The following is a 14,054-nucleotide window of genomic DNA, read 5'->3' as shown; positions in this document are numbered from 1 at the left end:
CATGTCAGCGGGTATATATAATGACATGTGTCTCATTATTCCCTATCATGTCAGCGGGTATATATAATGACATGTGTCTGATTATTCCCTATCATGTCAGTGGGTATATGTAATGTCATGTGTCTGATTATTCCCTATCACGTCAGCGGATATATATGATGTCATGTGTCTGATTATTCCCTATCACGTCAGCGGGTATATATAATGTCATGTGTCTCATTATTCCCTATCACGTCAGCGGGTATATATAATGTTATATGTCTGATTATTCCCTATCACGTCAGCGGGTATATATAGTGTTATGTGTCTCATTATTCCCTATCACGTCAGCGGGTACATATAATGACATGTGTCTGATTATACCCTATCACGTCAGCGGGTATATATAATGTCATGTGTGTTATTATTCCCTATCACGTCAGCGGGTATATATAATGACATGTGTCTCATTATTCCCTATCACGTCAGCGGGTATATATAATGACATGTTGCTCATTATTCCCTATCACGTCAGCGGGTATATATAATGTCATGTGTCTGATTATTCCCTATCACGTCAGCGGGTATATATAATGTTATGTGTCTCATTATTCCCTATCACGTCAGCGGGTACATATAATGTCATGTGTCTCATTATTCCCTATCACGTCAGCGGGTATATATAATGTCATGTGTCTCATTATTCCCTATCATGTCAGCGGGTATATATAATGACATGTGTCTGATTATTCCCTATTACGTCAGCGGGTATATATAATGTCATGTGTCTCATTATTCCCTATCACGTCAGCGGGTATATATAATGACATGTGTCTTATTATTCCCTATCATGTCAGCGGGTATATATAATGTCATGTGTCTCATTATTCCCTATCATGTCAGCGGGTATATATAATGACATGTGTCTGATTATTCCCTATTACGTCAGCGGGTATATATAATGTTATGTGTCTTATTATTCCCTACCACGTCAGCGGGTATATATAATGTTATGTGTCTCATTATTCCCTCACGTCAGCGGGTATATATAATGTCATGTGTCTCATTATTCCCTATCACGTCAGCGGGTATATATAATGACATGTGTCTGATTATTCCCTATTACGTCAGCGGGTATATATAATGACATGTGTCTGATTATTCCCAATCACGTCAGCGGGTATATATAATGACACGTGTTTTATTATTCCCTATCACGTCAGCGGGTATATATAATGTCATGTTGCTCATTATTCCCTATCACGTCAGCGGGTATATATAATGACATGTGTCTGATTATTCCCTATCATGTCAGCGGGTATATATAATGTCATGTGTCTGATTATTCCCTATTACGTCAGCGGGTATATATAATGACATGTGTCTGATTATTCCCTATCATGTCAGCGGGTATATATAATGACATGTGTCTTATTATTCCCTATCATGTCAGCGGGTATATATGATGTCATGTGTCTGATTATTCCCTATCACGTCAGCGGGTATATATAATGACATGTGTCTCATTATTCCCTATTACGTCAGCTGGTATATATAATGTCATGTTGCTCATTATTCCCTATCACGTCAGCGAGTATATATAATGACATGTGTCTGATTATTCCCTATTACGTCAGCGGGTATATATAATGACATGTGTCTGATTATTCCCTATTACGTCAGCGGGTATATATAATGACATGTGTCTGATTATTCCCTATTACGTCAGCGGGTATATATAATGACATGTGCTTGGTTATTCCTTAGCACGTCAGCGGGTATATATAATGACATGTGTCTTATTATTCCCTATTACGTCAGCTGGTATATATAATGTCATGTGTCTCATTATTCCCTATCACGTCAGCGGGTATATATAATGTCATGTGTCTCATAATTCCCTATCATGTCATCGGGTATATATAATGTCATGTGTCTCATTATTCCCTATCACGTCAGCGGGTATATATAATGTCATGTGTCTTATTATTCCCTATTACGTGAGCGGGTATATATAATGACGTGTATGATTATTCCCTATTACGTCAGCGGGTATATGTAATGAGATGTGTCTGATTATGCTTTAGAATGTCAGTGGGTATATATAATGTCATATGTTTGATTATTCCCTATCATGGCAGCAGGTATATATAATAACATATATATATGTTCAGGCACCAAGGGGGGAGGTTTAGTTTTAAGTGCTAACAGGGAGGGTTAGGGTTAGTGTGCGGAGTGTGGAGGGTTAGGGTGCAAGAGGGGAGGGTTAGGTTTAGAGGCAGAAAGGGGGAGGTTAGGATACTTACGTACTCCTGTCAGGATACTGAGCATTGGGATGGCGCTGTCGGTATATTTGACAGCTGGCATCCCGACTGCCGGTATTTCATACCCAACCCGTTCCAGGTCATCCAGCAGGTGCACAGGGAGAGTTCAGTAACTGTCACAGTTTCCAGAGCACCCAGCAGATCACATGTTCCAGGTCATCCAGCAGGTGCACAGGGAGAGTTCAGTAATACCCCTTTCACACTGCCAGCAATAACCCGAGTTATTGCACGTGAACGCGCAGCAACCCGGGTTACTGTGCAGTGTGAAAGGGCCAGGTTGATATAACGGATTCAACCCGGCTCACTATGCAGTGTGAACGGGAAACCTGGGTCGATGCGACCCGGGTCCCTTTCACAGCATAGGAAGAACAGGCGCTTGGAGATGATCTCTGCTCCAAGCGCAGGCTCAGCACGTCATGGAGGGCCGCCAATCTGAAAAGGGTCGCACCCGGGATGGACCCGTGTACAAAATCCCAGGTGCGACCCATCATTGTGATGTGAAAGGGGCTTAACTAACACAGTTTCCAGACCGCCCAGCATTTCACGTGTTCCAGGTCATCCAGTTTTCCAGAGCACTATGGTGATGCATTGTAAATAGCGGGGCGGACGTGTTGCCACATAACTCGAAACTAAGCAACCAACTACAACGCCAATATTTTTTGCAAATCTACGGACCAAGGGCCTGATTCATTACAGATCGCAACTGCAACGGCGTACACAGATCGGCCAATGGTGCCTACTGCGCATGCGTATGCTTCGCAGTGCATGAAGTAGCATTGCGATCACTCTACGGTCACGCACGCAGAAAGAAAGCCAGCGCAGACAGAGGGACGGGACGTCTGCAATTGGGGGTTATGACGGGGGAGTGGTCGGAGAAACGCAAGCGTGCCTGTCCATTTGAACGCTGTTGCATGGGCATGCATACATTAGCCACTGCGACGGCATACGCAGCTTCTGTACGCACTGCATGCAATGAGGTTAGTAATGTCTGAGTAAGGTCAGGGCTGTTGTAATTGTGCGTGAGAGGCCGATGTTACCAGATGTTACCGATATTTACGCAGGACTGCAAGGCCTTATGGATATGAGATAGCGGTAGTGACCGTCTCTATGCTGGCTTTGCGATTACAGGCATTAGCATATTTACGCAGCAGACCTCCGTGCGTAATCCGAGCTGCAATCGCATACGAGATCTGTAATGAATCAGACCCAAAGACCTGTAGTTTGGTATATGATGTGCTCAGACAACGGCATCAAAGAAATATGTCGCTTATAAAAGTCGTCCTTCTGCTATTAATATAGAGATAGCAGTAGGAATAGCGCAATGTTTGATTATAATGGGCTTAGTCGTCCACCGTGCGATCCTGTGTGACGTTTCTAAATGAGCATTGACAATAAAATGACCAGTACATACTGTATATAAGTGAATGTCAGTACATCGGTCACTCTAAAATGACCAGTACATATATAAGTGAATGTCAGTACATCGGTCACAATAAAATGACCAGTACATATATAAGTGAATGTCAGTACATCGGTCACTATAAAATGACCAGTACATATATCAGTGAATGTCAGTACATCGGTCACTATAAAATTACCAGTGCATATATAAGTGAATGTCAGTACATCGGTCACAATAAAATGACCAGTACATATATAAGTGAATGTCAGTACATCGGTCACTATAAAATGACCAGTACATAAATAAGTGAATGTCAGTACATCGGTCACAATAAAATGACCAGTACATATATAAGTGAATGTCAGTACATCGGTCACTCTAAAATGACCAGTACATATATAAGTGAATGTCAGTACATCGGTCACAATAAAATGACCAGTACATATATAAGTGAATGTCAGTACATCGGTCACTATAAAATGACCAGTACATATATCAGTGAATGTCAGTACATCGGTCACTATAAAATTACCAGTGCATATATAAGTGAATGTCAGTACATCGGTCACAATAAAATGACCAGTACATATATAAGTGAATGTCAGTACATCGGTCACTATAAAATGACCAGTACATAAATAAGTGAATGTCAGTACATCGGTCACAATAAAATGACCAGTACATATATAAGTGAATGTCAGTACATCGGTCACTATAAAATGACCAGTACATATATAAGTGAATGTCAGTACATCGGTCACAATAAAATGACCAGTACATATATAAGTGAATGTCAGTACATCGGTCACTATAAAATGACCAGTACATATATAAGTGAATGTCAGTACATCGGTCACAATAAAATGACCAGTACATATATACCGTAAGTGAATGTCAGTACATCGGTCACTATAAAATGACCAGTACATATATAAGTGAATGTCAGTACATCGGTCACTATAAAATGACCAGTACATATATAAGTGAATGTCAGTACATCGGTCACTATAAAATGACCAGTACATATATAAGTGAATGTCAGTACATCGGTCACAATAAAATGACCAGTACATATATAAGTGAATGTCAGTACATCGGTCACAATAAAATGACCAGTACATATATAAGTGAATGTCAGTACATTGGTCACTATAAAATGACCAGTACATATATAAGTGAATGTCAGTACATCGGTCACAATAAAATGACCAGTACATATATAAGTGAATGTCAGTACATCGGTCACTATAAAATGACCAGTACATATATAAGTGAATGTCAGTACATCGGTCACTATAAAATGACCAGTACATATATAAGTGAAAGTCAGTACATCGGTCACTATAAAATGACCAGTACATATATAAGTGAATGTCAGTACATCGGTCACAATAAAATGACCAGTACATATATAAGTGAATGTCAGTACATCGGTCACTATAAAATGACCAGTACATATATAAGTGAATGTCAGTACATCGGTCACTATAAAATGACCAGTACATATATAAGTGAATGTCAGTACATCGGTCACTATAAAATGACCAGTACATATATAAGTGAATGTCAGTACATCGGTCACAATAAAATGACCAGTACATATATAAGTGAAAGTCAGTACATCGGTCACTATAAAATGACCAGTACATATATAAGTGAATGTCAGTACATCGGTCACAATAAAATGACCAGTACATATATAAGTGAATGTCAGTACATCGGTCACAATAAAATGACCAGTACATATATAAGTGAATGTCAGTACATCGGTCACAATAAAATGACCAGTACATATATAAGTGAATGTCAGTACATCGGTCACTATAAAATGACCAGTACATATATAAGTGAATGTCAGTACATCGGTCACAATAAAATAACCAGTACATATATAAGTGAATGTCAGTGCATCGGTCACAATAAAATGACCAGTACATATATAAGTGAATGTCAGTACATCGGTCACTATAAAATGACCAGTACATATATAAGTGAATGTCAGTACATCGGTCACTATAAAATGACCAGTACATATATTAGTGAATGTCAGTACATCGGTCACTATAAAATGACCAGTACATATATAAGTGAATGTCAGTACATCGGTCACTATAAAATGACCAGTACATATATAAGTGAATGTCAGTACATTGGTCACAATAAAATGACCAGTACATATATAAGTGAATGTCAGTACATCAGTCACTATAAAATGACCAGTACATATATAAGTGAATGTCAGTACGTCGGTCACTATAAAATGACCAGTACATATATAAGTGAATGTCAGTACATCGGTCACTATAAAATGACCAGTACATATATAAGTGAATGTCAGTACATCGGTCACTATAAAATGACCAGTACATATATAAGTGAATGTCAGTACATCGGTCACTATAAAATGACCAGTACATATATAAGTGAATGTCAGTGCATCGGTCACTATAAAATGACCAGCACATATATTAGTGAATGTCAGTACATCGGTCACTATAAAATGACCAGCACATATATAAGTGAATGTCAGTACATCGGTCACTATAAAATGACCAGTACATATATAAGTGAATGTCAGTACATCGATCACTATAAAATGACCAGTACATATATAAGTGAATGTCAGTACATCGGTCACTATAAAATGACCAGTACATATATAAGTGAATGTCAGTGCATCGGTCACTATAAAATGACCAGTACATATATAAGTGAATGTCAGTACATCGGTCACAATAAAATGACCAGTACATATATAAGTGAATGTTAATACATCGGTCACTATAAAATGACCAGTACATATATAAGTGAATCTCAGTACATCGGTCACAATCAATAAGGTAAATGTATAAAATTGGAGAAGAGTCCGGTCTGATTTGGGGATTGTTTAATGCCGCCCCATCCGCACTTGTTTTTACAGCTGTTCCCAGATATACTGTATATATCAATTATTTCCCCCACAATAAGCCCTATCCGACCCTATTTATCAGCATTGTCTATATACCCTCTGTAACCGAAGCTGCTGCCATCTTGGCTGGCCGTTGTGAGTCCTGTATGTATGTCAGGCCCTCTGCTCCGTGTAACTATCCCAGCGTCATTGCGCTTGAACTGAGTGACGATTACACACTTTCCCGCTACTGTGTTTAAATCTAATGAAATCAGCAAGAAGATGCGGTGGGATGTGGAGGGAGACCCCTGGCAGAGGATTCGCCCAGCCAAGTGGCGTTAGTCTGCAGATATATAACATTTGTGGCTATTTTGAACTCGCGTCATTGACTTTGTCCGCAGGTTCTGTGTGTGGGTCCCACGGGTACAGGGAAGACGCTGACCATCTCCGACAAGCTCCTGAAGAACATGCCACTGGAATACCTCAGTCACTTCCTTATGTTCTCTGCGCGGACATCAGCCAATCAAACACAAGATCTCATAGACAGCAAACTGGACAAAAGGCAAGGAGCCCAAGGCGGCTGACGGAACGGGGAGCTTGGGTGGTAATCGGGGAGCACCCTGATAATATACATAGGAGAGCAGGACATACCGCAACGTGCACACATAGGGACTGCTAATTGTGTTCCAAAATGCAGGCGCGTTTTGGTTCACTGAAGAAGGCGCAATTGCGGCAATTACCAGCATCCGCAGCCTTTGCACCAGCTTTACGCCAGACACACATCACAGGCACTTACCTACCACTTACACCTAGGCTTTAAATCATTTATGTGTAACAAATTAGTGTGTTAGGCAGCAAATTAATTAAAAATAACAATCGAATACAACATAAACAATTCCCCATCTCAAGTGTATGGGAAAAAGCCCAAATTTACCTAAAAAGAAGCAGGAAAGTATAATATATGGCCATGTAACAAAGGAAGCACCGATCGGTATGAGTGGTGCATTCTCAAACAGCCAATCACCAACGGGTGACTAGTTCAGCCGCTGTCATTGTCCTCATCTGCTATTTGCACCTGTCCTGACCTCGGCTAATTCGGCTGGGAGAGGCCGATCTGCACCTGTTCATTATTGCAGTAACACGCGGCATGCCCTTATTGCACATACGCCTGCACCCACTGTTCTGTGCAGGCGAAGAGCGAAACTGCGCTATTTACGCTACACCAGCTGCTTTTTTTGTGCACAAAATCCCTGTTTTATGGCTTTGATCATATTAAACCTTCAAAGCCCCAACAGATCACACAGGGCCGGTGCTAGGGTGTTCAGTGCCCCCCGGCAAACTATAAGTTTGTGCCAACCTCACCTCCGTCAGGGACAGGCAGCTGCTAGCTGTCTCTCGGTGTGGTGTGCACGCGCAGTGTTACCGTGTACATCCTACATGCTATTGCTGGCAGTGGCGCTGCTTATTATAACTTAACAAGGCAGGGGAACGAACGAGCTCCTCCCGCTCATGGGTGGGCAATGCCGCGCAATGACATCAGTTCCTGAACGGGCGGCCACGGACATAAATTCAGGTGGATCGGCGATCTGACTAATGGGGTTTGGAGTCTGGACCACCCATTAGCCAGATCGCCAATCTGCCTGAATTTAAATGTAAGTTATGTCCGCGGCCGCCCGGACCACCCCTTAGTTAGCCTTGCCAGGCCCGCCCATGACACTGCCGCAGTGACTGCCTCAGCCTGTCTGTCACAGTCGCAGCAGTGAATGCAGCGGCCAGTTCAGGTCCCCCTGTGATGCTCACCCTGCAGACTGCATTGCCCCAGCCCTGAGATCACACATTGGGCCTGATTCAGAGCTGGACGCTCTGACCAGAGCGCTCGCTCTGAATCAGGGCCCTCCTACCTCTTATTGGAGCGGCCTCCTGGCCGCTCGCATAGCTGTGGGTTACCACCCACAGCTTATGCGAGCGTCCATGATGATGGTCACGATGGTCAAGACCATCGCGACCATCGGGCTTGCGACGAGACCCTGCGGTAGGGTCTCGGTGACCGCAAGCCCAGGAGTGATTTTGGCTCTATCAGAGCCAAACTCACTCCCACTGACATCACTAGTGATGTCTGTGGGGCCGGCCCCAGACGGTAGGCGTTCCCATGGGAACGCCTCCGTCTGGCAGCCACGCCCCCGGCACGCCCACCAAACCCTTTGGTGCGAGACCCATAACGACAGCTACCCCGTCGTTATTTGGGTCTCGCGCATGCGCACGACGGAGCTCCCTCCGTCATGCGCACTAGGGCACCATCGACCCGCTTGCGTGCGCTCAGCGCTCGCGAGCGGGTCAGAATCAGGCCCATAGCCCATGTACTGCCTATAATGCCTGATCGCGCACTAGCTGAGTAATAAGTCTGAGATCCAGGAACCAGCTGAGGTGGGGACCGTCCTGGGGTCTTCTTATCCTTCCTGGGGAACATTCACCCTACAATCCATAGATTTGGTCCGTGCAGCTCGTACACTGTATAAATAATTATACATCCTTCATTTATAATATCTTTGCAGTAGTTGATAGAAAATTAAGGTGGTTGTCATAAAACTCTGTGACTTAAATATATCACTTTATAATAAAACTAGGTTTGGTAACTTAATACGGTTGAGTTTCCCATATCCAAAATGCTTGGGACCAGAGGTATTTTGGATATCGGAATATTCCGTATTTTGGAATAATTACATACCACATTGAAATGTCTTAGGTATAGGGCCCAAATCTAAACACAGAATGCATTTATGATTTATATACACCTTATACACACAGGGCCTGATTCAGAGCTGAACGCTCTGACCAGAGCGCTCGCTCTGAATCAGGGCCCTCCTACCTGAAAATGGAGCGTCCTCCTGGCCGCTCGCATAGCTATGGGTGACCACCCACAGCATATGCGAGCGCCAAAAAGATGGTCACGATGGTCTTTGACCATCGCGACCATCGGGCTTGCGTCGAGACCCTGCGGTAGGGTCTCGCTGCCGCAAGCCCAGGAGTGATTTTGGCTCTATCAGAGCCAAAATCACTCCCACTGACACATTACTGATGTCAGTGGGGCCGGCTTCAGACGGTAGGCATTCCCATGGGAACGCCTCCGTCTGGCAGCCACGCCCCCGGCACGCCCACCAAAGGGGCGTGCTGTCAGTCACCATCGACAGCACGCCCCTTTTGGTGCGAGACACGGAGCGACAGCTTGGCTGTCGCAGTCCGGGTCTCGCGCATGCGCACGACGGAGCTCCCTCCGTCGTGCGCATGCGCATTCTCACAACATCGACCCGCTAGCGAGCGAACTTTGCTCGCGAGCGGGTCTGAATGACCCCCACAGCCTGAAGGTAATTTTATACAATATTTTCAAACAAAGTGTGTGTACATACATGAAATTCATTTGTGTCATATACACCTTATACACACAGCCTATAGGTCATTTTATACATTAGTTTTAAGAATTTTGTGCCTGTAACAAAGTTTGTGTGCATTGAACCATCAAAAATCAAAGGTTTCATTATCTCAGTCATGCCAAAATTATTCTGTATTTCGGAATATTTTGATATGGGAGACTCAACTGTAGTTATTTAATAAAGTGCAAAAAGCAAAACCGTGTCAGCATCTTAAGCCTATATTATTATTATTACCTGTAATTTATATAGCGCACACACATATTCCGCAGCACTTTACAGAGAATATTCGGCCATTCACATCAGTCCCTGCCCCAGTGGAGCTTACACTCTATATTTCCTACCACATGCACACACATACACACTAGGAATAATTTTTGTTGGGAGCCAATTAACCTACCAGTGTATTTTTGGAGTGGGGGAGGTAAACGGGGGAAACCCACGCAAGCACAGGGAGAATATACAAACTCTGCACAGGTAGTGCCATGGTGGGAATCGAACCCCCAACCTCAGTGCTATATGGCATTGTGCAGGAATGTCACAGACCAGCTGTGTGACGTTCACATAAATATGGCAGTATGGAGCGAGCACAACACAAATATGCATAGGCCTATACACAGTAATGATCTCGGAATTTCAAACATCAGTATTGTCCACAGAGCTCACACTCTATTGGGACAGGCTGGCACAGTAAGGTCGGAGACAGATCATATGTGACATCTATGTACTTACAGGAGGAAGGGGGTGTTCGGGCCACCTCTTGGACGTTACTTCATCTTTTTTATTGACGACATGAACATGCCAGCGCTGGAGACATACGGCGCGCAGCCGCCTATTGAGCTGCTGAGACAGTGGATGGACCATGGGGGATGGTATGACCGCAAGCAGATAGGTATGTACCACGGTGACATGTACAGACTGTATAGGGGCGATCTGCTAAACCAGGCCTGGCCAATGTGTGGCTCTCCAGCTGTTGTGAAACTACACATCCCAGCATGCCCTGCCAGAATGTTAGCATTCCCTAATAGCAAAACTGTGGCAAGGCATGCTGGGATGTGTAGTTTCACAACAGCTGGAGAGCCACAGGTTGGCCAGGCCTGTGCTAAACGTCTGAGGAATGGGCGGGTATTAATTATACAGGAATAAATGATCTCCTCGGTACATAACTCCCCTCTAATCCAACTAAACATGGCCTCCGAGGCTGCAGATTTGCGAGGCGGAACGCAGCAGTGTTCCCAGACACGCCGCCTGTGACACTCCCATAACACGGCCATGAAACGGTCCCTTTTTCCCGATCACTTTAGATCATCTCCCAGTCTCTACGCTGACACGGTCCCAGGGATGGCAAGCCCCTTCTCAGGTCTTAGCGATGCCGTATGTAATTGCGAAACGGCATCACTCACATTGGTTGGCGCCTGTGCAGTGAGGGATTTTTAAACTTTTGCGAATGCACAACATCGCTCAGTTGCGGCACAGCCTCCATCTCTTAATCAGGCCAAATGACTGGTAAATAGATTCCACCCTCCACATGACCAGTGATTGCTCAGATCCCAGCCTCAGCCAGAAAACCTGGGCTGTACTCACCTTTGTGTCATGGATCTGAGGAGTCTGCTGTGATTCTGCTATACGGCCTTGTGACGCCTGTAGTGGGCACTGGGTCTGATTCAGGTTGGATCGTAACTGCGATTACGCACGCTATCAGCCGATTGCTGAGTTATGCGTAAGTATCGCAGTGCGCGAACCGGCCACTGTGATCGGGACTGAGATCGCAGTGACTACGCAGGCCCATCGCAGAGTGAATGACAGGAAGGACTGTTTGTGGGTGGGGTAGTTGGCGAAATGCAGGCGTGCCAGTGCCTCTGAACGCCGTTGCAGGGGTGTGCATAAATTATCCACTGCAATGCCATACGCAGCCTGAGCACTCACTGCGTACCGGAAGGTTGGCAATTCCTGAGTAAGGTCAGAGCTTGTACCAGTGTGCGTGAGGCTGCGATGTTACCCGATGTTACCGATGGTTTTGCAGTATTACAGATGTGTGTAAGGTAAGGTGGGCGTCCTTATGTTGTGCTGTGACGGTATAGCGATCGCAGTGGATTAGCATACTATCGCAGTTAGACTGCGTGCATAATCGCAGTTGCGATCCAACCTAAATCAGGCCCTATGTCCTCAGATAGCAGAGCGCAGCCAGGATTTCACGTCCTTCTGGTTTCTCTGATAGGGGTCTTCAAGCAATTAGTGGATATTAATTTCCTGTGCGCCATGGGACCTCCTGGAGGGGGCAGGAATCCGGTGTCGCCTCGGCTCACCCGCCACTTCAATTACTTGTCCTTTACTGAGATGGAAGACAGCAGCAAGGGCAGAATCTTCTCCACCATCCTGGGCAGCTGGATGGGTGAGTAGCTGGGGGAGGGGATGATGTAAAGGGGGGAGGGGGGTTAGTAATGGTTCTGGGGGGAGTCAGGTAGTTATAATGTATGTGATGGTCACAGCATCTTATTGCGGTCACGTTTGTGCACCAATTCTGCTATAGGTCCTAGTAATGTATGCAGCACCATCAGCCAAGTGTTACTGCAGCCTGAATACACTAAAACATCAATAAATTCTGTATTCTTCACCCTATTCAGTATTTCCCGGATAACTGTCATCAAGATCATGTTATATAGATGACCGTATCATAGAAGAATATGTGAACACTGAATTTGAGTTATATGTTGAAGTACGTTCAGAATTATTGAGTGTTTTCCAGTTAGATGAGTCAGCTACTCATGATCGTATTGTTGACAGTCGGCATGCCGACTTAGGGTGTTTGAGCCCTAACCCTACCCTAACAGTAACATAAACTGTCGACATACTGGCTCTCGACCTAATGACCAAGTCAGCATTATGAATGTCTGTATTTTCACTGTCAACATAATAACCATATTGACACGCAGATCATGATGACTGTCGACATAAAGACTACCTACCCTCCAGAGTCCCCTGTAACAATAAAGCACATGGCTTGTCCCAGTGCACTGGCTTAGCTGCTAAATGTTCTTGTAACGTATTTTAAAAGGTTGGCAACTCTCAGTCTAGGGCTTTTCTACCCCACAAGAAAATGATTTACTAATGTGCCCCTCACCCCAGCCAGGACCCCGGGGGCTGCACAAGACGGCTGCTTTTTCCAGGATCCTCCGCTTCTCTTACAGCCCCAGGGTCAATTGTCCAGTGAGGTGAAGAAGTTGTGACTGGGAGGGCCAATCACAAGCCACAATCAAAAAATTGTGGCTTGTGATTGGTTCTCACGGTCACTACTACTCCTCCGCTAACATTTTAAACTGGCAAACTAAACGGGTAATTACAGAACCGCGGGAAATATGGCTGCATGTAGCAGTTCCCCGGAGCTTCTGCTAGGAAGAGGGGCAGCGGGCTGATAAATAGGGACAGTTTACAAACTACTGGTCATGATCTATTGTATTACACACTAGTATTGTGGCAAGTAGTTTGTAGACTGTACCTTTTTGTATCTGATACAATGTCACCTGTTCTTATCACAACATTCCGTACTGGTCCCGATGTGAGCTGAAGCCATGGGGCCCATAGTAACAGCACACACTATAGTTATGTTCCTGCCCTTAGACTAAACCTCTCTGCTCTCTTTCCTTGCAGCCAGGGCATCGGCTGTTCAGCACCTGACCGAGCAGCTGGTTGATGCTACAATTAAAGTGTATAACACAATTACATCGCAGCTGCTCCCCACCCCGGCAAAGTCTCACTACACATTCAACCTCCGAGACCTGTCCAAGGTCTTCCAGGGAATGTTAATGGCTGAATCGGCTAGAATGGAGGTGAGTGTTTCACCAGGGTAATAGAACATTCTTCCTATAGACCTATAGACCGCTTCAGCGGTCACAGCAGCGCACAACTCAGAAACAGGTCGGGTTTAGCATCTTTTGCCGTAGTAGCATTGGCGACTTTATGCTAATGCTAGTATCAGCCCTTCCCCTGGCGTAAGTATGTGCGTCTGACTGTGTAAGGAATGGGACGCCCGCTTTGTG

At 44.5% G+C, this 14,054-nt stretch overlaps 1 protein-coding gene across 1 annotated transcript in view; it reads left to right on the top strand.

The window, feature by feature from the left end:
• DNAH1 (dynein axonemal heavy chain 1) overlaps positions 1 to 14,054 on the top strand; it is a 106,487-nt gene that overhangs the window by 58,267 nt on the left and 34,166 nt on the right. Inside the window, exons 43-46 of the mRNA XM_088482037.1 lie at positions 6,994 to 7,154; positions 10,752 to 10,909; positions 12,236 to 12,409; positions 13,666 to 13,844. Coding sequence (XP_088338163.1) covers positions 6,994 to 7,154; positions 10,752 to 10,909; positions 12,236 to 12,409; positions 13,666 to 13,844 — 672 coding nt within the window. The remainder of the gene's footprint in view (positions 1 to 6,993; positions 7,155 to 10,751; positions 10,910 to 12,235; positions 12,410 to 13,665; positions 13,845 to 14,054) is intronic.

Source organism: Taudactylus pleione, unplaced genomic scaffold (genome assembly GCF_031769625.1).
Source record: "Taudactylus pleione unplaced genomic scaffold, aTauple2 ptg000281l, whole genome shotgun sequence".
Lineage (NCBI taxonomy): Eukaryota > Metazoa > Chordata > Amphibia > Anura > Myobatrachidae > Taudactylus > Taudactylus pleione.
Note: the sequence above shows the minus strand (reverse complement) of the source record. Positions and strands in the feature narration are given on the sequence as shown.